At 44.7% G+C, this 27,945-nt stretch overlaps 2 protein-coding genes across 2 annotated transcripts; one reads left to right on the forward strand and one right to left on the reverse strand.

The window, feature by feature from the left end:
- Positions 1-1,944: 1,944 nt before the first annotated feature.
- On the forward strand, positions 1,945-27,933 carry LOC139419248 (uncharacterized). Its single transcript, XM_071169211.1, has 17 exons — positions 1,945-1,994; positions 2,172-2,322; positions 2,446-2,696; positions 2,944-3,080; positions 3,287-3,388; positions 3,573-3,615; positions 5,032-5,207; positions 11,015-11,415; positions 17,263-17,417; positions 17,642-17,924; positions 21,444-21,454; positions 25,642-25,722; positions 26,078-26,234; positions 26,612-26,710; positions 26,848-27,011; positions 27,236-27,372; positions 27,587-27,933. The coding sequence occupies exons 1-17, from the start codon at positions 1,955-1,957 to the stop codon at positions 27,737-27,739; spliced, it is 2,541 nt and encodes an 846-aa protein (XP_071025312.1). The 5' UTR covers positions 1,945-1,954; the 3' UTR covers positions 27,740-27,933.
- On the reverse strand, positions 18,898-21,586 carry LOC139422713 (trypsin-2-like). The gene is made up of 6 exons (XM_071173994.1): positions 21,438-21,586; positions 20,564-20,717; positions 20,005-20,264; positions 19,347-19,483; positions 19,022-19,238; positions 18,898-18,930 (listed from the first exon to the last, which is right to left on the reverse strand). The coding sequence occupies exons 1-5, from the start codon at positions 21,499-21,501 to the stop codon at positions 19,089-19,091; spliced, it is 765 nt and encodes a 254-aa protein (XP_071030095.1). The 5' UTR covers positions 21,502-21,586; the 3' UTR covers positions 18,898-18,930; positions 19,022-19,088.
- Positions 27,934-27,945: the final 12 nt, after the last annotated feature.

Genomic DNA, 27,945 nt, shown 5'->3' on the forward strand with positions numbered 1-27,945 from the left:
TTAGTACAGTACCATTTTTGTCATACTTAACACACGCCTGGGTTGAACATAAAGCTGGGGTTATGGTTAGTTTTAGTGTTAGTGTTGAGGCTACGGTTATGGTTGAGCCAAATTGAGTTATTATGAGTACGTTAAATGTTTATTATGAGTTGGATAAACTGATTGATTGGTTTAATTATTTTCAGTTGGGTAAACTTGTTATTTTGAGAGATGGATACATGTATTATTCTTGTACTATTCTTACTTAATTGAGGTTGGTAAACGTATTGGGCTAGAGTTGAGCTGGGATGTGGACATAAAGTTAGGGTTGAGGGTTGAGGGTTTGGGGTGAGCTGGGATGTTGACATGAAGTTAGGGTTAGGGTTGAGGGTTGAGGGTTTGGGTTGAGCTGGGATGTTGACATGAAGTTAGGGTTGAGGGTTGAGGGTTTGGGTTGAGCTGGGATGTGGACATGAAGTTAGGGTTAGGGTTGAGGGTTGAGGGTTTGGGTTGAGCTGGGATGTGGACATTAAGTTAGGGTTAGGGTTGAGGGTTGAGGGTTTGGGTTGAACTGGGATGTTGATATAAAGTTAGGGTTAGGTTTGAGGGTTGAGGGTTTGGGTTGAACTGGGATGTTGACATGAAGTTAGGGTTAGGGTTGAGGGTTTGGGTTGAGCTGGGATGTGGACATGAAGTTAGGGTTAGGGTTGAGGGTTGAAGGTTTGGGTTGAGCTGGGATGTGGACATTAAGTTAGTGTTAGGGTTGAGGGTTGAGGGTTTGGGTTGAACTGGGATGTTGACATGAAGTTAGGGTTAGGGTTGAGGGTTGAGGGTTTGGGTTGAGCTGGGATGTGGACATGAAGTTAGGGTTAGGGTTGAGGGTTAGGGTTTGGGTTGAGCTGGGATGTGGACATGAAGTTATGGTTAGTTAGGGTTGAGGGTTAGGATTGAAGGTTGAGGGTTTGGGTTGAGCTGGGATGTGGATATGAAGTTAGGGTTAGGGTTGAGCTGGGATGTTGACATGAAGCTAGGGTTAGTTAGGGTTGAGGGTTAGGGTTTGGGATGAGCTGGGATGTGGACATGAAGTTAGGGTTAGGGTTGAGGGTTAGGGTTTGGGTTGAGCCAGGATGTTGACATGAAGCTAGGGCAAGTTAGGGTTGAGGGCTGAGCAGTGACGTGGAAGAGAAGCTTGGGTTAGATTTAGGGTTGAGGCTAGGGTTAGGGTTTGGGTTGAGCAGAGACTTGGACATGAAGCTAGGTTTAGAGTTGAATCTATGGTTATGGGTAAGATTAGAGTTGAGACAGGGTGAAGACTTTAATCTACTGTCAAGGTATATTCATAATTAATATAATAAGCTGCACTACCCAAGTGTTTGCTTATTTTGAGTGTTTTACTGTATATTAATTGCATACAGAATAACTTATGTAATGATTCAAAATCAAATTTTAAGACAGCCTTGCCTGACATTCCAACAAAACCCCTTAAACCCAGTTTACTTGTTTACAAAGCTAAAATTGGCCTTGTGAGCAGCACAGTTGTGTTTGTCGACTTCTCCAAGAGAATACCACCGTGTGAACCACACAGCTGTGTTGCAGTCATGTTGAGGTCAAGATACAGTTAGAACTGCAGAGAATACTGGCCATCTCAAACTGGCAGTTGTAGTGCACTGTGCATTTATCACTGTCTGCTGTAAGAAATTCCATCAAATCCAGATGGCAAGAACCTGCACTTAAAAGTACTGAGACTAATGAAAACATATATTTAGCTTTCTGCTGCCTTCAGGGTCAACTTCATGCCACACCATAATGGAAAATGCTTTGTCATAATGCTGACCTTGGCAGTGCACCTTTTGCTTCTGATTGGATTTCTCTTGACCAATCAAACAGTTCCATTAAACGGGGCGGCACACCCAATTCTGCATATATATCAGGGGTGCAGATTAACCCCTTTCATCGACAGGATCATACAGCAACCATGATTTCTCTGGTCTTCGTTCTGCTCATTGGAGCCGCTTGTGAGTATAATAATGACCATAGAAAAAGAACAGGACTGTGTAATGACACTAACATCACAAATGTTTTTTTTTACGTTATTAAGAAATATGTTGTTGTTGTTTTATCATAGTGCTATGCTTTTCCATCTCAAAAGCTGAGGTAATATCGCTAAGAATGTGCCTGCTCTCTGTTTACAGTCGCCACGGAGGACGACAAGATCGTTGGAGGGTATGAGTGCAAGGCCCACTCCCAGCCCCACCAGGTGTCTCTGAACTCTGGGTACCACTTCTGTGGTGGCTCCTTGGTCAATGAGAACTGGGTTGTGTCTGCTGCTCACTGCTATGAGTCGTAAGTACACTCCCAAGTGAACTACTAGCAACATATTGAGTCAATAACAACTAGCAACAATTTGATAAGCTTAACTCTTGCGAAACTTGAACTCCACATTCACATGAACTCTCTCTCTTTCAGCCGTGTGGAGGTGCGTCTGGGCGAGCACAACATCAAGGTGACTGAGGGTAGCGAGCAGTTCATCTCTTCATCCCGCGTGATCCGTCACCCCAACTACAGCGCCTACAAACTCGACAATGACATCATGCTGATCAAGCTGAGCAAGCCCGCCACCCTCAACACCTACGTGCAGCCTGTTGCTCTGCCCAGCAGCTGTGCTCCCGCTGGCACCATGTGTACCGTCTCTGGATGGGGCAACACCATGAGCTCCAGTGAGTGCAGAACCTGGGTCAAAGGTTACATGTGCCAGTTGGTCATCTTCATGGTGACTGAGTGTGTTTACAGACATAGCAAATGTAGACCTATTATTAAAAACACTCATATCTAACTATAACTCGTTCTCCACCTTCTCCCTCCCTCCCTCCCTCCCTCCCTCCCTCCCTCCCTCCCTCCCTCCCTCCCTCCCTCCCTCCCTCCCTCCCTCCCTCCCTCCCTCCCTCCCTCCCTCCCCCCTTACAGCCGCTGACAAGAACAAGCTTCAGTGCCTGAACATCCCCATCCTGTCCTACAGCGACTGTAACAACTCCTACCCTGGCATGATCACCAACGCCATGTTCTGCGCTGGGTACCTGGAGGGAGGCAAGGACTCTTGCCAGGTACTTACCATGCTGACCTCAATTCAGTGGTTCCACTGATGACTTTAGATGTACTTTTTCAATTGATTAGAAATTGATAATGAAATAACCAATTCAAATCACTTGTCTCCCTTCTTTCTCTCTCTCTCTCTCTCTCTCTCTCTCTCTCCCTTACTCTCTCTCTCGATCTCACAATCTTTCTCCCCTTCTTTATCTGTCTCTCTCAGGGTGACTCCGGTGGCCCCGTGGTGTGCAATGGTGAGCTTCAGGGTGTTGTGTCCTGGGGTTACGGATGTGCTGAGCCCGGTAACCCCGGTGTCTACGCCAAGGTAAGACAGAAAACCGGTTTTCCTGTTGTGTTTCAGGAAAACATCAAAATACATACATCACTGTGATATCCCTTGGTTTCCTGAAGGAAAAAGACATTGTCTATAAAACATTGATTGATGGCTCTTATGTTGCCTCCCATTGAGTGTGTCCACTACTGTCTCCCTTCTTCTTCTCTTCCTCTAGGTGTGCATCTTTAATGACTGGCTGACCAGCACCATGGCCACCTACTAAGTCTGATCCTAGCTTCTGTCCTCCAGCATGGTCCCAGAACTCTACAACATCCTGTGCAGTTCAACATCTACCTTTTATACTGGAGATGAAATACTAATGACAAATAAAGCATTTAACATAATTTGAGTTACTGTGTCTATTCCCAAGGTATAAAACTATAAAAAATAAATATACTGTAGAAGGTACTTCTTACATGCATGCAGCATGTTCATGAATGTAGTAGTGCAATAGTATGTTCTGTATGTCATCAAAGGAGTTGATTACAAGTAGAATGTCTCAATTTGTGTTGGTTTATAAATGCTGTAATTATAACAGCTTAAGCACTTCTAATGTACATATACTGTAGGTGTTTTTAAGGCTTCAATAAACTATAAGGGATAAGTCCGAATACACAATGTATGCTGATAATATCAAGAAAGTATTGATCTTCAGTTGACCAATTAGAGTATGTTAAAAGAGGGTCCTACCAGTCCCATTTATTTTTGGCTATTATGTATTCTAAGTGGGAACATATCAAACAAAACTTGGGTTGCAGATTCTCTGGCTCCACAGACTACTCTCTACAAATCATTAGGATTTTGTTGATTCTTAATTTGGGTGAACTATCCATTTAACCTTGTAAACTGTTAGGAGGAATCATTTCTCACTATAAACATCTTTCTATTGGAAACGTCATAGACATGTTCATATTTTCCGTAAATCCATGTGGCAGCATTAATAATTGGTTTTATGGAGCTATGCCTGTGTAAATGCCAGAGAGAAGTGATCACTTGATGCATAAAAACAGTTACAACTTTGTATTTTCTCCAATGCTCCAATGAATCAAAATGAACTATATTCAGTGAAGAGTGCCTTTTGTCTACACATTTTAAATTGCTGCTACAGTATGCTGTTAACACATACTGTTGTGTATGTGTGTAACGGATTTCCTCCTCTTCGTCTGAGGAGGAGTAAGGATTGGACCAAAACGCAGTGTGGTTAGTGCCCATATTGATTTATTCAAAAACACAACTGAACACTGGAACAAAATAATAAACGTGAAATATACAAAACCGAAACAGTACCATGTGGCCCAAACACTCACACGGAAACAAACACCCACACACCAAAAGTGAAACCCAGGCTACCTAAGTATGATTCTCAATCAGAGACAACTGACGATACCTGCCTCTGATTGAGAACCATACTTGGCCGAACACAAAAACCAACATAGAAAAACAAACAGACTGCCCACCCCAACTCACGCCCTGACCATACTAAAACAAATAATAAAATAAGAAAACTATGGTCAGAACGTGACAGTACCCCCCCAAAGGTGCGGACTCCGGCCGCAAAACCTGAACCTATAGGGGAGGGTCTGGGTGGGCGTGTGGCCGCTCTGGCGCGGGACGTGGACCCCACTTCACCACAGTTTTAGTCCGCTTCCTCAACCGCCCCCGTGGCCTCTTACGAGCGGCGACCCTCGCCGCCGACCTCCGACTGGGGTCCCTAGCCGTGGGTCCCGAATGGATGGGAGATTCCGGCAGCGCTGGACAGGCGGGAGACTCCGGCAGCGCCGGACAGGCGGGAGATTCCGGCAGCTCCGGAGTGAGGGTGTTTCTGGCATCGCCTGGCTGACTGACGGCTCTGGCGGCTCCAGGCTGACTGACGGCTCTGGCGGCTCCAGGCTGACTGACGGCTCTGGCGGCTCCTGGCTGACTGACGGCTCTGGCGGCTCCTGGCTGACTGACGGCTCTGGGGGCTCCTGGCTGGCGGCTCTGGCGGCTCCTGGCTGACTGACGGCTCTGGCGGCTACTGGCTGGCGGCTCTGGCGGCTCCTGGCTGACTGACGGCTCTGGCGGCTCCTGGCTGATGGAGGCTCTGGCGGCTCCTCGCTGACTGGTGACTCTGGCGGATCAGGACAGATGGGAGACTCTGGCGGATCAGGACAGACTGGCGGCTCTGGCGGCTCCTGGCTGACTTGCAGCTCGGGCGGCTCCTGGCTGACTGGCGGCTCTGGCGGCTCCTGGCTGACTGGCAACTCTGGCGGCTCCTGGCTGACTGGCGACTCTGGCGGATCAGGACAGATGGGAGACTCTGTCGGATCAGGACAGACGGGAGACTCTGGCGGCTCAGGACAAACGGGAGGCTCTGGCGGCTCAGGACAGAAGGGGGAGACTCTGGCAGCTCAGGACAGACGGGAGACTCTGGCGGCTCAGGACAGACGGGAGACTCTGGCGGCTCAGGACAGACGGGAGACTCTGGCGGCTCAAGACAGACGGGAGACTCTGGCGGCTCAGGACAGACGGAAGACTCTGACAGCGCTGGGCAGGAGGAAGGCTCTGGCAGCGCTGGACAGGCGGGAGCACCTGTAGGGAGAAGACAGAGAGACAGCCTGGTGCGGGGGGCTGCCACCGGAGGGCTAGTGCGTGGAGGTGGCACTGGATAGACTGGACCATGCAGGCGCACTGGAGCTCTTGAGCACCGAGCCTGCCCAACCTTACCTGGTTGAATGCTCCCCGTAGCCAGGCCAGTGCGGTGAGGTGGAATAGCCCGCACTGGGCTGTGCTGGCGAACCGGGGACACCAAGCATAAGGCTGGTGCCATGTACGCCGGCTCGAGGAGACGCACTGGAGCCCAGATGCGTAGAGCCGGCTTCATGGCACCTGGCTCGATGCCCACTCTAGCCCGGCCGATACGAGGAGCTGGAATGTACCGCACCGGGCTATGCACACGCACCGGGGACACTGTGCGCTCCACAGCATAACACGGTGCCTGCCCGGTCCCTCTCGCTCTCTGGTAAGCACGGGGAGTAGGCTCAGGTCTCTTACCTGACTTAGCCACACTCCCCATGTGCCACCCCCCAATACATTTTTGGGGCTGCCTCTCGGGCTTCCAGCCGCACTGCCGTGCTGCCTCCTCATACTTTCGCTCTCCGCTTTCGCTGCCTCCAGCTCAGCTTTAGGGCGGCGATATTCCCCTGGCTGTGCCCAAGGTACCTTGCCGTCCAAAATCTCCTCCCAAGTCCACGCTGCTTGGTCCTCTTGTGGTGGGTGTTTCTGTAACGGATTTCCTCCTCTTCGTCTGAGGAGGAGTAAGGATCGGACCAAAACGCAGCGTGGTAAGTGTCCATATTGATTTATTCAAAAACACAACTGAACACTGGAACAAAATAATAAACGTGAAATATACAAAACCGAAACAGTACCGTGTGGCCCAAACACTCACACGGAAACAAACACCCACACACCAAAAGTGAAACCCAGGCTACCTACGTATGATTCTCAATCAGAGACAACTAACGACACCTGCCTCTGATTGAGAACCATACTAGGCCGAACACAAAAACCAACATAGAAAAACAAACATAGACTGCCCACCCCAACTCACGCCCTGACCATACTAAAACAAAGAATAAAATAACAAAACTATGGTCAGAACGTGACAATGTGTTCAATAGTGTAAGGCGCCTTTAAGGGGGTTCGAAGGCTGGAACGTCAACTATAATGAAAGTTAAGATCAGACAGAGGCAGCATACAGGAGCGATATAAAAAGTAACTTTAATCTCTATAAGCAACCACCATCTCAATCAGTTCACGCGACAGACAGGAATTTATAGACACAGGTCAGGCATTACCAATCAATGATAATCAATTAGTAATCACACTTACAATAGCTTACTTGTAACCCATTTCACCAACAACTTAAAAACCCACTCATGTAGTAAAAACTCTAAGAGCTCTATTCAATCAGATCCGCTTTAGCAGACATCGGCATAGTGGTTGGTTGTTTTGGCGTTGTTGGAGGTGCAACTGCATTAAAGCTGTCAAATCCACAAGTGGCTCCCAGCCTAGTGGTTAGGATTTGGCTCTCTCACCGCCGCGTCCTGGGTCCGCTTCCTGGTCAGGGAACTGCTTTTTGGGGCTCCCGAGTGGTGTAGCAGTCTAAAGCACTGCATCTCAGTGCTTGATGTGTCACAACAGGCACTCTGGTTTGAATCCAGGCTGTATCACAACCGGCCGTGATTGGGAATCCCATAGGGCGGCGCACAATTGGCCCAGATTTGGCCAGTGTAGGCTGTCATTGTAAATAAGAATTTGTTCTTATCTGACTTGCCTAGTTAAACCTGCATTTTTTAGACTACAGTAATTCCTTTACTGATTTTTCTTTAATTATGTTACCGATTTGGTTTTAATCACTTAATAATTCTTAAAAATGTACCCGCTCACAACAGTATCGCTAACGTAATGACTTGAAAGAATAAGTTAATTCATAAGAAGTATTAGTCAAACGTGTTTAGAATTTTGACTCTTTGAGATCAGAAGGTGCCATTGGTAACATGAGTTATCCTTTTGAGTTTTTACACATTAATGATGTCGATGTACCTTGTCGATGTAAAGGAACTTTGAAAAGCCACTTTCAAAAGGCCCCAAACTGCACACTATGACACACTACAAAAGGTAATTCTTTACATTACATTGCCCTTATTACTGTGTAATTACTCATGTAATTACACTGTATTAAGTATGAATAATTATTCATTATAAATTACTAATAATTATTAAGTATTGAAATTGTTACAGTGAGTTACAATGCACTTACAGCAGTGAGCCTAACCCCAACTTTAGCCCTAACCCTAACCCTAACCCTAAATACAATGCAAAGTACGTACAATGAAAACAATGGTTAGTAATTATAATACGTGTTACACTGTAATTACAGGAATAATTACACAGTAAGAAGGGCACTGTAATGTAAAGTGGAACCATCATGTAAAACATACTACTTTTGTTTTGCATATGAGTTCACATATAAAACATACTGCATGTGATTTGCATATGAGTTCACATATAAAACATACTGCATGTGATTTGCATATGAGTTCACATATAAAACATACTGCATGTGATTTGCATATGAGTTCACATATAAAACATACTGCATGTGATTTGCATATGAGTTCACATATAAAACATAGTACATGTGATTTGCATATGAGTTCACATATAAAACATACTGCATGTGATTTGCATATGAGTTCACATATAAAACATAGTACATGTGATTTGCATATGAGTTCACATATAAAACATACTGCATGTGATTTGCATATGAGTTCACATATAAAACATACTGCATGTGATTTGCATATGAGTTCACATATAAAACATAGTACATGTGATTTGCATATGAGTTCACATATAAAACATAGTACATGTGATTTGCATATGAGGCCCGGCCCGAAATCAGAAAAAATATACCCTTTAGTGAGTCCATTAGCTGCTCCTCCCTGTCGCATGCTCTGCATGCGCTCTGCTCATGGTGGCTCTGTGTCTGTGACTATCAAGCAACAGCTCCGCTTGGGCTGCTCTGCACAATGAAGAGACATGAGAGAGCAGTTAGCTGTTAGCTACTTTCTGTCACACTACATTCTTATTTTCTGTGAAATAATCTCTCCTGTCTTATATTTGACGAAGTTGTTATGATCTTAGTGATGTGTCATTACAGTTATGATCTTAGTGAGATATGACAGTATTGCGCAGCACAGCACGAGCAAATGACTCAGCTTCGAAATCTTAGTGATCAATTTATTGATAAGCGAGCCCTGCCTGTACCCTAGCTTTGATGAAAAAACAGCCTTATGTCATGGCCTGTCCGGGTTGGAGTTGGGTAGCAGAGCTCTAGGAGTCATTCATCTGGCTAGTGTCGGACTTCTCACAGGCCTTATTAGACAGGAAGGGGATGTCCTCACACTGGAGTTTAAACAGGTTGGACACTGACAGAGACAGCCACACTTTCAGGACCCCCATCAGACCCCCAGTCTCATCGCATCCCATTTTACACCCAGTCTGCATTCACACCAGAGTCAGTGTAGATGTTTCCCCATCCAGACACCACACACATGTCCCCGGCCTTGGGGCAGGCTGTGGGCAGGGCGATGGGCTTGACAAACTTGTTGAGAGTGACAGGGTGGGCCAGCTTCAACAGCATAATGTTGTGGTCCAGGGTCTGGTAGTCATAGCACTGGAGCTAGTAGATGGCGTCCACAGACAGAGATGATTTGTGAGTGAAAACAGGAGAGATGAAACAGAAAGAAAATATAATGCACTGACGGAGGAAGAGAGGCTTGAGGGAAAAGATAAGTGAATGTGACCTTAGTACTTACTAAGAGAAGGATGGAGAGAGGGAGTAGTGTTCAGAAAGCATGACAGGAGGAAGGTGACAGAAGACAGAGAGATGCAGAGGTTATAGTTAATGCTACAGTATATTATACAAGATGGGCAAATGGGGAGCATTAACCTTTCAGCAAGACAATAACCTACAACACAAGGCCAAATCTACACTGGAGTTGTTTACCAATAAGACAGTGAATGTTTCTGAGTGGCCAATTTACAGTTTTGACTTAAATCTGCTTGAAAATATATGGCAAGACTTGAAAATGGCTGTCTAGCCATGATTCCCAACATCTTGACAGAGCTTGAAGAATGTTGACAATAACAATGGGCTAATATTGCACAGTCCAGGTGTGTAAAGCTCTTATAGACTTAGCCAAGAAGATTCACAGCTGCTTCTAGATTGTTAACTCAGGGAGCTGAATGCTTATGCAACAACTATATTATAGTTATACAATTTCTGTGAATCTTAAAAAAAAAAAAAACATTTTCTTCCACTTTGACATTACATAGTATTTTGGGTAGATTGTTGACAAAAAAAATTCTATCCATTTTAATCCCACTTTGTAACACAATAAAATGTTCCAAAGGGTATGAATACTTTTTCAAGGCACTGTAAATGCACTGTAATTGTATCTTTAAAACTGCTAAGTTTTCTCTCTGTCTCATGGCAAAATGTATAGAATTGCAGGAAATGTGCTTTAAAACGGCAACAAAAATCTGCTTTATAGCAAAACATGTAGAATTTGCTTGAAAACTGGAAAACTTTCTCTGCTGATGCCAAGAAGTAGACCTTTAAACTGTTCTTTCCCAGGGCCCAAAACTTTAGTCTGGCCATGTATTGCAGAATTCATAGTAAAAGTCATTGTATGCTATTTTTATTGCATTCTAAAGGAGTGGTGTTCTGATTATGAGGGGGTCCCTGGTGAATTTGCTAACACAAAAGGGGTTCCCGGCCCCAAATAGTTTGAAAACCGCTGTACTTGACTATTGTATTGTGGTCGGCAATGTTGACAACAGAAAAATGAGACGGTAATTTAATTGAATCAAAACTTCTATGAAGATCCTGACATCATCAATGAAATTAAGAACTATGACAAGTTTACCCAATCAGAGAATGCAGCCAAGGTCAAGGAGGACCTGGATCTCCTAGAGAATGTGACATTTAACATCGCTGTGACAGGGAAAAGTGGGTCAGGAAAGTCCACTTTCGTTAACGCCTTACTTGGACTGGATGGGTAGGAGGGAGCAGCAGAAACCAGAGTGATGGAGACCACCATGAAGGCCATTAGATGCTCCCACCCCACCATGACTAACGTGAAAATCTGGGACCTGCCTGGTATCGGCACCCCAAACTTTAAAGCAAAGAATTACCTGAAGGAGGTCAAGTTTGAAACCTACAACTTCTTCGTCATCATCGTCACTGAGAGGTTCAAAGAGAACAACATCATGCGGGCCTCAGAGATGAAGAAGATGTTCTACTTTGTCCGGTCGAAGATCGACAATGACATCCGAGCCGAGGCATGGAAGAAGAACTACAGGGAGGAAGATTTGCTCTCCAAGATCAGACATAATTGTGAGGAGAACCTGAAGACCATAGGGAGCCCAAAAGTCTTCCTCATCTCCACCTTTGAGCTGGGGAAGTACAATTTCCAGCAGCTGCTTGACTCTCTCGAAAAAAAAAAACCTCCCAGAGCACAAGAGGTTAGCCTTGATCCAGTCTCTGCCGGTTTGCTCCAAAGTCATGATTGAAAAGAAGAGGAAGGAGCTTTTCAAAACTCCTTGCGTTGCAGCTGCTGCCACCTCAACCACAGCAGCCGTACCCATCCCTGGCTTTATGCAGGCCTTCCTCTGCAGGCCCTTCATAGCCTTTGGACGAGATGAGACTCTCAGAACGTGTCAATAAGCCAGTGGGTGAACTGAGCTCAGCGATGAAGTCTTGCTTCGCTGGGGGAGTCGATGAGAAGGTGGTGGCTGGAATGCTGAGTACAACAGCTATGGTGGCAGCCAAGACCATCGAGGTTGTGTTGACTAGCATACCTGCCATTGGTAGGTTTGGATCAGTGGGGATTGCCTTTGCCACTACATTACACCTTCTGGACAAGGGATTAAAATAGATGGTGGAGGGTGCTAAAGCAATGCTCATGATGGCAGGTGTAGAAAGATGTAAAATTATCAAACTGAAAACACCTTGTTCTTCATGGATGCTATAATGGCTGCAAAAACATATCCTTACAGGTCAAATGTCTAATCACTTTTGTTACCATGACAACTGAGTCAGGAACCCAAGGTTTGAGTTTGTTAACTTAGTTATAGCTTAGTTATTAGAATTAGCATCATTATTAGCATTAACATTTTGTTAGCTATAGCATTGTTGTTAGCATTATCATCGTAATTAGCTGTAGCACAATTATTAGCTATAGTGTTATTATTAGCATTTGTATCATCATTAGCATTAGCATTGTTGAGTGCAAAACAATGGATGTTATACATACATCTGTTATCAAAAATGTGTTAGCATTTTGATTTGTCTTTGTGACATCTTTTTTCCCCTGCTCTGTACTCTTTATAATTGTCAGTATTTGATTGTACTAGTAACTAGCAGGTGAATGCTTGGGAAATGTAAAGTCGTCTATCAAAAACAATATGTGAGTTCATATTGAAGTAATGACATCTATTTTTATTTGAGATATTTTGTAATTGTATCTACACTGTCACATGCACAGGGTCACAGATGTTGTTGCAGTGTTCAGTGAAATACTTAAGATTTGAGCTCCAACAGAGCAGGTGTGAATGAAACAATAAAAACAATAAAAGACTAATTATACTGAACAAATATATAAACGCAACATGCAACAATTTCAACAATTTTATTGAGTTACAGTTCATATAAGGAAATCAGTCAATTGAAATAAATTAATTAGGCCCTAATCCATGGATTTCACATGACTGGGCAGGTGTGTAGCCATGGGTTGGCCTAGGAGGGCATAGGCCCACCCACTTGGGAGCCAGGCCCACCACTGGGGAGCCAGGCCCAGCCAATCAGGATTAGTTTTTTGCCACAAAAGGGCTTTATTACAGACAGAAATACTCCTCCGTTTCATCAGCTGTCCGGGTGGTTGGTCTCAGATGATCCCGCAGGTAAAGAAGTCGGAAGTGGAGGTCCTGGGCTGGCGTGGTTACACGTTGTCTGTGGTTGTGAGGCCAGTTGGATGTACTGCCAAATTCTCTAAAATGACATTGGAGGTGGCTTATGGTAGAGAAATTAACATGAAATTATCTGGCAACAGCTCTGGTGGACATTCCTGCAGTCAGCATGCCAATTGCATGCTCCCTTAAAAAATGGAACTTGGAATTGTGGTGTGTGACAAAACTGTACGTTTTATTGTCCCCAACACAATGTGCACCTGTGTAATGATCATGCTGTTTAATCAGCTTCTTGATATGCCACACCTGTCAGGTGGATCTTGGCAAAGGAGAAATGCTCACTAACAGGGATGTAAACAATAATACGCTTTTTGTGCGTATGGAACATTTCTAGAATCGTTTATCTCTGCTTGTGAAAAATGGGACCAACACTTTACATGTTGCATTTATATTTTTGTTCAGTATACATTTAGTTGAGATGCATAGCAAGCTGTGCAAGTGGATAAACCTTATGTAACCTACTGTAATCACATGGGCTATCTTCACTTCTTCTCTGTTCACATTTTAAACATTAGAATGGGAAAAAAATCATAATTATAAATGCAAAAAGCCCACTTCTTTGAATACGTATGCCAATTAAATTGATAGATGTGACTGAATATAGGCCTATAGTATGGGCATCTCGGTTTTCTCAGTGTTTTGTCAGTACAGAACCTTTTTTATTTCTATATACTTGTTTTAAATATATGCAGTTCTGTCCTTGAGATATTCTTATCTATTATTGTTCTGTATTATGTCATGGTTTATGTTTTCTTTGGGCCCCAGGAAGAGTAGCTGCAGCTTTTGCAACAGCTAATGGGATCCTAATAAAATAGCAATAACCACCACTCCAGACTGAGGTAGAGATGGGTCCGTAACTCAGAACAGACTATTAGAACAATTATACAGTACAGATTTACAGCAGTTATTTGGCTGGGTATGACACATCAAATCAAGCAATCAATCAAATGTATTTATAAAGCCCTTTTTACATCAGCTGATGTCACAAAGTGCTGTACAGAAACCCAGCCTAAAACCCAAAACAGAAAGCAATGCAGATATAGAAGCACGGTGGCTAGGAAAAACTCCCTAGAAAGGCCGGAACCTAGGAAGAAACCTATAGAGGAACCAGGCTCTGAGGGGTGGCCAGTCCTCTTCTGGCTGTACCGGGTGGAGATTATAACAGAACATGGCCAAGATGTTCAAACGTTCATAGATGACCAGCAGGGTCAGATAATAATAATCCCAGTGGTTGTAGAGGGTGCAACAGGTCAGCAACTCAGGAGTAAATGTCAGTTGGCTTTTCATAGCCGATCATTCAGAGTTAGAGACAGCAGGTGCGATAGAGAGAGAGTCCAAAACAGCTGGTCCAGGACAAGGTAACACGTCCAGTGAACAGGTCAGGGTTCCATAGCCGCAGGCAGAACAGTTGAAATTGGAGCAGCAGCATGACCAGGTGGACTGGGGACAGCAAGGAGACATCAGGCCAGGTAATACTGAGGCATGGTCCTAGGGCTCCGGTCCTCCGAGAGAAAGAGAGAAAGAGAGAAAGAGAGAGAAAGAGAGAAAGAGAGAAAGAGAGAAAGAGAGAGAGAAAAGAGAGAGAGATAGAATTAGACGGAGCATACTTAAATTCACACAGGACACTGAATAAGACACGAGAAATACTCCAGATATAACAGGCTGACCCTAGCACCTCGACACATAAACTATTGCAGCATAAATACTGGAGGCTGAGACAGGAGCGGTCGGGAGACACTGTGGCCCTGGCCGACGATACCCCGGACAGGGCCAACAAGGCAGGATATAACCCCACCCACTTTGCCAAAGCACAGCCCCCACACCACTAGAGGGATATCTTCAACCACCAACCTACTACTGTGAGGTTCTGTGTTATACACTATAGCCCTTAAAATATCATATGTGATGGAATATTATTTGCTGTTGGCTTGTGTGGGTATATGTGTTATGCAACAAAGCTGACTTGAGACATTGTTAACAGTTTCAGGGCCATGGGCCTTTCTCATGATGGAAAAATACAGAATAACATGAAGACAGGAACTGTGCAATGAGTTGGGGGATGGGACAACAACTACAATGATTGACCGCTGGAGTGCCCGGGGGATGGGACCAGCTCTGCGCCAACAATCAACGATAGGCTGGGTGAGTCTAAACCACGCCCAGTCTCTACTCTGACATTCCGGCTCGGAAGCAGGAACTACTTCTGTCTTCAGAGTATATTATAATATCTTTGTCAGGAACAAGTCAGTTCTCTGTTTGCCCTGCGAGGTGTGACAGAGAGCCCGTATATACGAAAATTGCATTTACCACTTATTGCTTAGCTAATAAAAAATACATAGCATAAAATCGCTGACTCAGTGTCATACTTATCCTGATACCAGATTTGAATTGACACAACCCTAACACTACCATGAGACAAGGCTGAGTATAGCCCACAAAGATCTACCCCATGGCATGAACCTGAGGCGGGTGCCGACCCGGACAGGAAGATCACGTCAGTGACTCAACCCACTCAAGTGACGATTGGAAGAGCGCCAGTAAGCCAGTGACTCAGCCCCCGTAATAGGGTTAGAGGCAGAGAATCCCAGTGGAGAGAGGGGAACCAGCCATCACGTGTTATGCATTCAACAGACAACAGCAACACTCAGTCCAGTCTTCTAAGGGCTTCATGAAACATAGTCCCATCATCTGACTCCACACTGAAATACTGAACTAAAAGTAGCAGTTAGCTAATTGCCAATGTCAGGTGGTCTGTAGCTCTATTTGGCATATTCAATAACAAATATTCATGTTTTTTGTAAGAGTTAGCTAGCTTGTAAAGAAGCTAACTAAAAGTAGCCTACCTTTTCCTGTTTACAAAAATGTGCTCAAATCCTGAAACAACCTTATCTAGCTAGCCTACGGTTTATTATATGATTATTGCTTCACAAACGTATTTGAATTAAATAATACATTTTTATGAACCTTGCTCTTTGCCACTCCAACCTCGGCAACAATGCTGCAAAAATACTAATACTATCTACACCAAGCCATCGAGAGTAAACGGTGTCGGACGAGATAGCTAGCAATTTTTCTGACCATTCAGCAGCATCATTAATATTGATATAAATGTCAATGCAACAGCTAAAACAAATGAAAAGGCAGCTAGTTAGCTGTCATTTCAGAGTTAGATGTGACTGTGTTACACGGAACCCAAACCGGCTGCGCGCATGTGCCATCGTGCGCCATCGTGCATAAATGTATTTTGTCCCCCTACACCAAACGCGATCACGACACGCAGGTTAAAATATCAAAACAAACTCTGAACCAATGTCATTAATTTGGGGAAAGGTTGAAAAGCATTAAACATGTATGGCAATGTAAGCTTGCACTTACTAGCTAATTTGTCCTATTTAGCTAGCTTGCTGTTGCTAGCTAATTTGTCCTGGGATATAAACATTGAGTTGTTATTTTACCTGATATGCACAAGGTCCTCTACTCCGACACACATAAAACGGCCAACCGAATCATTTCTAGTCATCTCTCCTCCTTCCAGGCTTTTTCATCTTTGAACTTATATGGCGATCGCATCTAAACTTTCATAGTATTACCACGACTACCGGCAAAACAGTTAGTCTTTCAATCACCCACGTGGGTATAACCAATGAGAAGATGGCACGTGGGTACCTGCTTCTATAAACCAATGAGGAGATGGGAGAAGCAGGACTTTCAGCGCGATCTGCGTCAGAAATAGAAAGGAGTTCTATTTTAGCCCTTGGCATCAGCAGATGCTCGTTGGCACTCGCAAGCAGTGTGGGTGCAATAATTGAATAACATGTGTCCGGTCTGGTCAACATGTTAGGTTTTCTCAGAAACCTCAAGATGTTTTGCCTTCACTGGGTTTATACGTATATAGAACCTTCTTTAGTAAAGGGTTATTTAATCTTGTCAAATCAAATAAAAGTTTATTGGTTGCATACACAGATGTGCAGATGTTATCGCAGGTGCAGCGAAATGCTTGTTCCTAGCTCCAACAGTGCAGTAATACCTTACAAAACACAAAACAATACACAAATAATCCAAAAAGTTTAAAAAAAAGAAATATCGCCCAAAGAACCATGAAGTTTGCCAATCCATAAAACAATGCATAAAACAATCCATAAAACAATGCATAAAACAATCCATAAAACCCCAAATAACCCTTTTCTCTAAGATTGCACAATGCATCTATATTACATAAATGGATAGTTCCGCATGTGATGGATGTTTGTGTGTTATTAATTTAGCTAATTATGGGTTGTCAGGAGCAAGATGTCTGATGAAAACTTATATGAGGATCTTGACATCGTCAAGGAAATGAAGAACTACGACAAGTTTACCCCAACAGAAAATGCAGCCAAAGCAAAGGAGCACCTGGATCTGCTGGAGAACGTGACCCTTAACATTGCTGTGACAGAGGGTGAGCAGGGCGGGAAAGTCCACCTTTGTTAATGCCTTACTTGGACAAAGGGGCAGTAGAAACTGGAGTTGACCAAGACCACAATGAAGCCCATTAGATACAGCCATCACACAGTGCCTAACGTGAAATTCTGGGACCTGCCTGGTACCGGCACCCCAAACATTAAAGCAAAGAAGTACCTGAAGGAGGAAAAACCTACAACTTCTTCATCATCATCGGCACAGTGAGGTTCAAAGAGAACAACATCATGCTGGCCAAAGAGATCCAGAATATGAAGAATATATTTTACTTCGTCCGGTCGAGGATTGACAACGACATCCGAGCCGAGGCATGGAAGAAGAACTACAGGGAGGAGGATTTGCTCTCCAAGATCAGACAGAATTGTGAGGAGAACCTGAAGACCGTAGGGAACAACAAAGTTTTCCTCTTCTCCACCTTTGAGCTTGGGAAGTATGATTTCCAGAAGCTAATCTACTCTCTGGAGGAAAACCTCTCAGAGCACAAGAGGTCTGCCTAATCCAGTCTCGGTTTGCTCAATAGTCATGATTGAGAAGAAGAGGAAATATCTTTTCCAAACCGCCTTTGCTGCAGCTGCTGGTGCCTCCACCACAGCAGCCGTACCCATCCCTGGCTTCTCAGTGGGCTGAGAGATTGGTGTTATGCAGGCCTTCTTCCACAAAGCCTTCATAACCTTTGGATTAGATGAGAAATCCCTCCAGAGACTCAGAACGTGTCAACAAGCCAGTCGGTGAACTGAGCTCAGCAGTGAAGTCTCGCTTCACTGGGGGAGTTGATGAGAAGATGGTGGCTAGAATGATGCATATAGCAGTCATGGTGGCAGCCAAGGCTATCGAAGCTGTGTTGACCACTGTTGTTTTTAGTTTTGGTGCAATGGGGATTGCTTTTGCCACTACATTACACTTTCTGCACGAGGGAATAAAAGAGATGGTGGAGGATGCTAAAGCAGTGCTAATGGCGGCAGGCCTGGAATGACAAAAAATGGTCAGACTGAAAACACCCTGTTCTTCAAGGTGGATGTGGTTACAATGGCTTTACTTTAGATTTTCACAAGTCAAATGTCCGGTTCATGTCTGATCACTTTTGTTACCATGACAATATGAATAGAGCCACGAACCCAAGGTTTGTGTTTGTTTACTTAGTTCTAGTGTTGTACGTAGAGTTAGCATCATTATTCAAATGATCATTGTTAGTAGCTATAGCATCATTATTAGCATTGCATCATTATCAGCAGTGTGTAGTGCAATGCTTCTTTGTGTCATCTAATTTTCAATTATTAAATTGTTTGATGTGACTTTAAATATTCTAGTAATCTACCCTGTTATCTAAATCATTGATTGTTTGTGTATTTTTTTTATTGACACAAAGAATTGTAATAAAAAACACAAACATACATTAGTGAAGTCAAAGATGCCATTTTATTGACTAGATGTCTCTTTGTCTTCCTGCATGTAACAACATTAGCCTTCTATCTCCCTCTACTTCATCTTCTTCTTCTTCTCTCTCTCTCTCTCTCTCTCTCTCTCTCTTTCTCTCTCTCTCTCTCCTTCACCTTCTCCCTCTCAAGCTCCTACTCCCTCTCCCTCTCTCTCTCTCTCTCTCTCTCTCTTTCTCTCTCGCTCTCTCTCTCTAGTCTGGTGTGGAGGGTAAAGGCTAGTAGTTGGTGATGATCTCAGTGATCCAGGGCAGCAGGGCACAGACCTTGGTGTAGACACCAGGATAGTTGGGCTGGGCACAGCCAACACCCCAGGACACGATGCCATGTAGCTCTCCGTTACACACCAGGGGACCGCCAGAGTCACCCTGAGAGAGAAACAGAGGGGGGAGAGAGAGATAATGAATTAATATATAAATGAATAAACAAACAAATGAAATGTTCTGTTTGTGAGGTTGCAGGGGTATTCTCCATACCTGACAGGCGTCCTTGCCTCCCTCCAGGTATCCGGCACACACCATGGTATCAGTAATCTGGCCAGGGTAGGACTCGTCACAGGCCTTCTTAGACAGGATGGGGATGTCCACACACTGCAGGTTAAATGGGTTGAACACTGACAGAGGGAGAGACAGAGAGACCGATGAGAGACAGAGAAAGAGAGAGAGAGACACAGTTGGGGAGAGAGAGAGAGACAGAGAGAGAGAGAAGGTTGGGGGGGGAGAGAGAGGGGAGGGGGGAATATACAGTAAGTGGTATTCTTAGAAGTAGCTACCCTCTCAAGTAAATTGACTTGCTGATTTCCCATCAAAATGTAGACCTAGCGTGAGCTATAGTTTAGTTGATTACATTCAATAACCATATTTCCACCCCATCCCATATTTCCACCCCATCCCATATTTCCACCCCATCCCATATTTCCACCCCATCCCATATTTCCACCCCATCCCATATTTCCACCCCATCCCATATTTCCACCCCATCCCATATTTCCACCCCATCCCATATTTCCACCCCATCCATATTTCCACCCCATCCCATATTTCCACCCCATCCCATATTTCCACCCCATCCCATATTTCCACCCCATCCCATATTTCCACCCCATCCCATACTACAACCCATCTACATCAATACCAGAGTCAGTGTAGATGTTTCCCCATCCAGACACCACACACATGTCCCCGGCCTTGGGGCAGGCTGTGGGCAGGGCGATGGGCTTGACAAACTTGTTGAGAGTGACAGGGTGGGCCAGCTTCAACAGCATAATGTCGTGGTCCAGGGTCTGGTAGTCATAGCTCTGGTGCCAGTAGATGGCGTCCACAGACATGTACTGCTCCGTTCCCTCGTGCTCCCAGATGTGGTGGTCACCCAGGATAGCAAGCTGACTCCAAGGACTGGAGGGAGGGAGAGAGAGGGAGAGAGAGAGAGAGAGCGAGAAGGAGAGAGTGAGAGAGCGAGGGGGAGAGAGAGAGAGAGAGGACATGATTTATGAAGGAGAGCCGAAAGGGATGAAGGTGAAGAAGTGGAGAGAGGAAAGCAGAGAAGAAAAGAAGGAGAGAGGAAGACAGAAAGTGAAGACAGATGGAAAATTGGAGAAGGGAGAGGAGAAAAAAATAGAAACCTTTACATGAAGAGGCCTTTGGGAGGCACAGTGAAGGGAAAAGATGGTTGACAGTGACCCTGCAGTACTCACTTCATCCAGCAGTGGGCGGCAGAGATGATCCACTGGTCATTAATGAGGGAGCCGCCACAGAAGTGGTAGCCGATGTTCAGAGAGGCTTGCCAGGGCTGGGAGTGAGCCTCACACTCATAACCCCCCACGATCCTGTCATCCATAGGAGCTGCCGCTGAGGGAGGGAAGGAGTGGAAGGGAGAGGCAGGGTCAGAGGAGAAAGAGAGTAGGATGGAGAAAGGGAGTAGTGTTCAGAAAGCATGACAGAAGGTAACAGAAGACAGAGAGATGCAGAGGTTAGAGATAATGTTATATTATACAAGATGGGCAAAAGGAGAACATTAAGCTGATGTCCACATTGTCTGTAAAAGATGTGTGTCTCTATGCGTGTCTCTATACGTGTCTCTATGCGTGTCTCTATGCGAGTCTCTATGCGAGTCTCTCGTGCTTCTACACCTGCATTGCTTGCTGTTTGGGGTTTTAGGCTGGGTTTCTGTACAGCACTTTGAGATATCAGCTGATGTACGAAGGGCTATATAAATAAATTTGATTTGATTCGATTTGATATGCGATTCTCTATGTGAGTCTCTATGCGAGTCTCTCTGTGTGTCTTTATGCAAGTCTCTATGCGTGTCTCTATGCGAGTCTCTATGCGAGTCTCTATGCGAGTCTCTATGCGTGTCTCTATGCGTGTCTCTATGCGAGTCTCTATGCGAGTCTCTATGCGAGCCTCTATGCGAGTCTCTATGCGAGTCTCTATGCGAGCCTCTATGCGTGTCTCTATGCGAGTCTCTATGCGAGTCTCTATGCGAGTCTCTATGCGTGTCTCTATGCGAGTCTCTATGCGAGTCTCTATGCGAGTCTCTATGCGAGTCTCTATGCGTGTGTTTGTTACCTGCAGCCCCCAGGAGTGTGAGTACAATCAGGCCAATCATCGTGCTGCTGAGACAAGTCTTCATTCACCAGACTGGACATGTGCACTCTGCGATTCTCTACATTTATACCTTTATCTCAACTGATATCCCTCCAACCTGCCCTGCCCCCTTTCCAAGTCTCTCGTGCCTGATGCCCCACCCCAAACTCTCCTGCCCCATCATGCCTCATCTTATCACAAACTCCCCTTATATTCTACCAGGTACCCGATCCTCACGCCAATTTCATCATGGCGTTTGAGACATTCTGTTATTGGAATAAGTCACAGCTGCAGCTGTCTCAACCTTGGGACTTTGGACAGAAAGTGTTTACTGTTGAAACAGTTGTGCTGTTGGCCAGATTGTCAGAGTGGTAGGATCATTGAGACCTCTTGCAACACCTCAAAGAAGTGGGGGGAAAAGGTTGTTGTACTTTTCAGGTACTAGTTCTAACATCACAGGTGGCCATTTCTCTCACAGCCCCTGGCCTATATTCAAGGGCATACCAAGAGTACTAAAGAATAGTAGCAGAGATAAGGAAGGCTCTATGAGTAAAATTTGAATAGAACCAGACAGAAAGATGATTTTTACATTTAAAATGTTATGCAATCAGTACATTCAACAGAATAATTGGTTGTTCTGTAAGATGCAACATTGGAAAGTAAATAGACATTGTGGGATGAGCAAGGGCTGTTAAGTAGCCGTGGTCCTTTTGATACTGCATATGGCCAACCATGGGTACATGTCCTTATGTGCCACATGCCACTTAAAAGGCTAAATGTCTGTCACATTCAGTTTGCCAGCTACTGGTTAATCATCAGTTAGGTGTACAGTCCCCTACGTATTTATTTGGGCAGTGAAGATAAAAATGTTCTATACTCGAACATTTTGGATTTGAGAACAAATGTTTTATACACTACATGGCCAAACGTATGTGGACACCCCTTCAAATGAGTGGATTTGGCTCAGCAACACCTGTTGCTGACAGATGTATAAACATTTGCAGTAGAATTGCCCGTACCGAAGAGCTCAGTGACCTTTAATGTGGCACCGTCATAGGATGCCACCTTTCCAACAAGTCAGTTCGTCAAATGTCTGCCCTGCTAGAGCTGCTGTTAGTGCCCTGCTAGAAGTGCTGTTATTGTGAAGTTGAAACCTCTAGGAGCAACAATGGCTCAGCTGCAAATGGCAGGCCACAAAAGCAGGTGTCCACATACATTTGGTCATGTAGTGTATGAGGCAACAGTACAGACTTTCACCTTTTATTTTAGCGTGCTTTCATACATATCTGTTTTACCATTTAGAAATGAATGCACTTTTTGTATCTAGTCACCCCATCACTTATAGTGTATTTCATTTAATCAAAAGTTTAGTATTTGATCCCATATTCCTAGCACACAATGACTACATCAAGCTTATGACTCTACAAACTTGTTGGATGCATTTGCAGTTTGTTTTGGTTGTGTTTCGGATGATGTTGTGCAAATGGTAAATAATGTATTGTGTCATTTTGGAGTCAAGTCAGTTTTATTGTAAGTAAGATGTTCCCGAACACTTCTACATTAATGTGGATGCTACCTTGATTACAGATAATCCTATTACTAGCCTATTCAACCTCTCTTTCGTATCGTCTGGGATCCCCAAAGATTGGAAAGCTGCCGCGGTCATCCCCCACTTCAAAGGGGGAGATACCTTAGACCCAAACTGTTATAGACCTATAACCTTCCTGCCCTGTCTTTCTAAAATCTTTGAATGCCAAGTTAATAAACAGATCACCGACCATTTCGAATCCCACCGTACCTTCTCCACTATGCAATCTGGTTTCCGAGCAGGTCATGGGGGCACCTCAGCCACGCTCAAGGTCCTAAACGATATCATAACCGCCATTGATAAAAGACAGTACTGTGCAGCCGTCTTCATCAACCTGGCCAAAGCTTTCGACTCTGTCATTCACCGCATTCTTATTCTTATGACTGCCTCGCCTGATTCACCAACTATTTCTCAGATATAGTTCAGTGTCTCAAATCGAAGGGCCTGTTGTCCGGACCTCTGGCAGTGTCTATGGGGGTGCCTCAGGGCTCAATTCTCAGGCCGACTCTTTTCTCTGTATATATCAATGATGTCGCTCTAGCTGCTCGTGATTCTCTTACGACACCATTCTGTATACATCTGGCCCTTCTTTGGACACTGTGCTAACTAACCTCCAAACGAGCTTCAACGCCATACAACACTCCTTCGTGGCCTCCAACTGCATTTAAATGCTAGTAAAACTAAGTGCATGCTCTTCAACCAATTGCTGCCCACACCCTCCTGCCCGACTAGCATCACTACTCTGGATGGTTCTGACCTAGTCTAACCTGTCTGGTTAGACTGTGAACTCTCCTTCCAGACTCATATTAAGCATCTCCAATCCAAAATTAAATCTAGAATCGGCTTCCAATTTCGCAACAAAGTCTCCTTCACTCATGCCGCCAAACATAACATCGTAAAACGGACTATCCTACCGATCCTTGACTTCGGTGATGTCATTTACAAAATAGCCCCCAACACTCTACTCAGCAAACTGGATTTAGTCTATCCCAGTGCCATCCGTTTTATCACCAAAGCCCCATATACTACCCACCACCGTGACCTGTATGCTCTCGTTGGCTGGCCCTCACTACATATCCGTTGCCAAACCCACTGGCTCCAGGTCAGTCTTTGCTAGGTAAAGCCCCGCCTTATCTCAGCTCACTGGTCACCATAGCAACACCCACCCTTAGCACGTGCTCCAGCAGGTACATTGCACTGGTCATCCCCAATGTCAACACTTCCTTTGGCTGCCTTTCCTTCCAGTTCTCTGCTGCCAATGACTGGAACAAATTGCAAAAATCGCTGAAGCTGGAGTCTTATATCTCCCTCTCTAACTTTAAGCATCAGCTGTCTGAGCAGCTTACCGTATTGTATTAATGCTAAATTGTAATTATTTTTACCTCTAGGTTGTATTTATTGCCTACCTCCCTACTCTTCTACATTTGCACACACTGTACATAGCTTTTTCTATTTTTCTTTTATTTTGTGTTGTTGACTGTACGTTTGTTTATGTGTAACTCTGTGTTGTTGTTTGTGTCGCACTGCTTTGCTTTATCTTGGCCAGGTCGCAGTTGTAAATGAGAACTTGTTCTCAACTGGCCTACCTGGTTAAATAAAAGGTTAAATAAAAAATAAATAAATAATAATGAATGAATAATGATGTTACAGAAGGACAAAGGTCATGCCCCCAAAACATGTTAACCTCTCACCATTACAAATAACAGGGGAGGTTAGGATTTTCTTGGAGTTATGATATTCATGCATCTGTATCTTTATCACTCATAATTATTCAAGATTCCTTCATGATTATCGTGGTAACATCCAGATGAATGTAGAAGTGTTCAGAAACATATTATATTCTTATTAACAACAAAAGTGACTCCAAAATGACAATACATTATGTACCATTAATTTCTACTGGGCACAACATAATCTGAAACACAAGCAAAACAAACTGAAAATGCATGCAACAAGTTAGTAGAGTCACAAGCTTGATTTAGCAGGGGTGGAAAAAAATTGAGTAGAAGTACAAAGTAAAAGAAAATGCTATACATGAAATTCCTTATATTAAGCTACTCAGACGGCACACTACAACACTCTCAATGCTTCTGACACCTTCAAATGGGAGGACTAGATACATAAAGTACTATCATTTCGAAATGGTAAAACAGATATGTATGAAGCACCCTCAAATTGAAGGTGACATTCTGTACTGTCGGCTTATATAAAACATGTGATCTCAAATCCAAAATGCTGAAGTATAGAGCCAAAAGAATAGTTTTAGCTTCACTATCCAAATAAATACGGAAGGGCGTGTATGTTGCGAAGTGTAAGCAGGTGCATTAAATAAAATATTGTGGCCCTTGTATGCTTGTATGTTTGTATGTTTAGGGATAAGGCTGAGTAAGGGGAGGGGGAGGTGATTATGGTGGTCAGTGGGGTAGAGTGAATGTTGTGAGCACATGGGAGGGCAGTGCAGATAGTGTGTGAGGGGTAGGGGAGGGGTAGGGTGTGAGGGGTAGGGGAGGTAAGGTAGGGTGTGAGGGGTGGGGGAGGTAAGGTATGGGTGGGGGGGCTGATAGGGTGTGTATAAATAAAGTCCATGCGCGTGTCCAGGTGTCTTTGATCAGCCAGTGTTCACCGGACAGACAGACACCATGAGACTGCTCACTCTGATACTGCTGGTTGGAGCTGCTGGTAATTAAACGCACACACACACACACACACACACACACACACACACACACACACACACACACACACACACACACACACACACACACACACACACACACACACACACACACACACACACACACACACACACACACAGTACTTTAATATACTCTACCAATTATATATCACAAACTATTCGTAGGGAATATTAATCTTACATATAGCTTATAAGAGCTTTCAACGTTTTTACTAAACAGGCTGTTTCTATGTGAGGTAGAACAATTCTGATGAATACTATTCAGAGTGCAACAATGTCCTCATCTCTCCCCTCTTGTGACCACTCTCTCTGTATGGTGTCTCTCTCTGTGTGTTTCAGCGGCAGTGCCCCGTGAGGATGGTAAGATCATCGGTGGCCAGGAGTGTGAACCTCACTCCCGACCCTGGATGGCCTCCCTCAACTACGGGTACCACTTCTGCGGAGCCGTGCTCATCAATGAGCAGTGGGTGCTCTCTGTCGCTCACTGCTGGTACAAGTAAGTAAGGGTGGAGGGCAGGGGAGGGAAAGGGGATACCTAGTCAGTTGTACAACTGAATACATTCAACTGAAATGTGTCTTCTGCATTTAACACAACCCCTCTGAATCAGAGAGGTACGGGGAGCTGCCTTAATCGACATCCACGTCTTCGGCACCCGTGGAACAGTGGGTTAAACGCATTGCTCAGGGGCAGAACAACAGATTTCGGGCCAATATGGACCAAAAGGAGGGCTCTTCTATGTCTTCCGCAGTGTGACACTGAATCTAATCAAACTGACATGAGGTTTCTCTGTAATCAAAGTTGTATCATCCTGTCTTTCCCTTTGTCCTCTTCCTCCTCCTCTGCCCTTTCTCTCCTTCGTCCTTCTCTCTCAGCCCCTACGCTATGCAGATCATGCTTGGAGAGCACAACCTGCGTGTGTTTGAGGGAACTGAGCAGCTCATGAAGACTCAAAATATAATCTGGCATCCCAGGCAAGCTACACCCACACTTACCCCTTACACATCACTTTAGGGAAGCCATTTTAACTACCGAACCGAGGCTGAATGGAGTTTTATCACATTACATGATTCAATAAAAATCCCTTGGCCTCTCTCTCTTCTCTCTGTAGCTATGACTACCAGACGCTGGACTATGACATGATGCTGATCAAGCTGTTCCACCCTGTGGAAATCACTGATTACGTAAAGCCCATCCCGCTGCCCACCAGCTGCCCATACGCAGGCCTCCCCTGCTCTGTCTCTGGCTGGGGCAACATCGCCACCGGAGAGGAGGGTGAGACGGACCAAATACCCCTGCACTTTACCTTTACAAAACTATAACCACAGAAATTACACCCAAACACACTATACCAAACAAACTTTACCAACATTAATTATACCCTCAGTACTTTTATCCACACACACTCTAACAACACACGCCTCACCCGGAGAAGAGGTATAACTACGGATAAGTTATATTAAATAACTAAATCTCCCTGCCTTTTACTTCCTTCTCAGTAAACATGCCCGCCCGTCTGCAGTGTCTGGATGTGCCCATACTGGAGGATGAGAAGTGTGAGATGGCCTACCCTGGCATGCTCACCCGCAGGATGGTGTGTGCCGGATACATGGACGGAGGCAGAGACGCATGCAACGTACGTACAGTATATGACACCTTTTTGATGAGACCGTTTAGTAATTTATAAAACACAGTGGTACATATTAGGATCACCTTGAATTGATTTCTTACCTCTCTCACACTCTCTCTCACACACTCTCTCTCTCTCACACTCTCTCTCTCTCTCTCTCTCTCTCTCTCTCTCTCTCTCTCTCTCTCTCTCTCCTTCTCTCTCTCTCTCTCTCTCTCAGGGGGACTCTGGCAGTGGTCTAGTGTGTTTGGGTGAGGTTCATGGCCTGGTGTCCTGGGGTCAGGGCTGTGCCGTGCCCGGATACCCCGGAGTCTATGTCAAAGTGTGTGAGTTCCTCCCCTGGATCGATGAGACCATGAAGGCCAACATGTAACACTACTAGCTGCGTTCCTCCTTGTCTCTCAGACCTCCACTCCTCCAAACTCTTCCTCCCTGTCTCTCAGACCTCCACTCCTCCAAACTCTTCCTCTCTATCTCTTTCTCTCTCTCTCCTCCTAGTTTGATACTAAAGTGGAATCAGCACAGAGTGTAAGCATGTCAAACACAATAAAGCCTGAAGTTACACTATCTTCCGTCTGT

The sequence above is a fragment of the Oncorhynchus clarkii genome, chromosome 2 (assembly GCF_045791955.1).
Source record: "Oncorhynchus clarkii lewisi isolate Uvic-CL-2024 chromosome 2, UVic_Ocla_1.0, whole genome shotgun sequence".
Taxonomy (NCBI): Eukaryota; Metazoa; Chordata; class Actinopteri; order Salmoniformes; family Salmonidae; genus Oncorhynchus; species Oncorhynchus clarkii.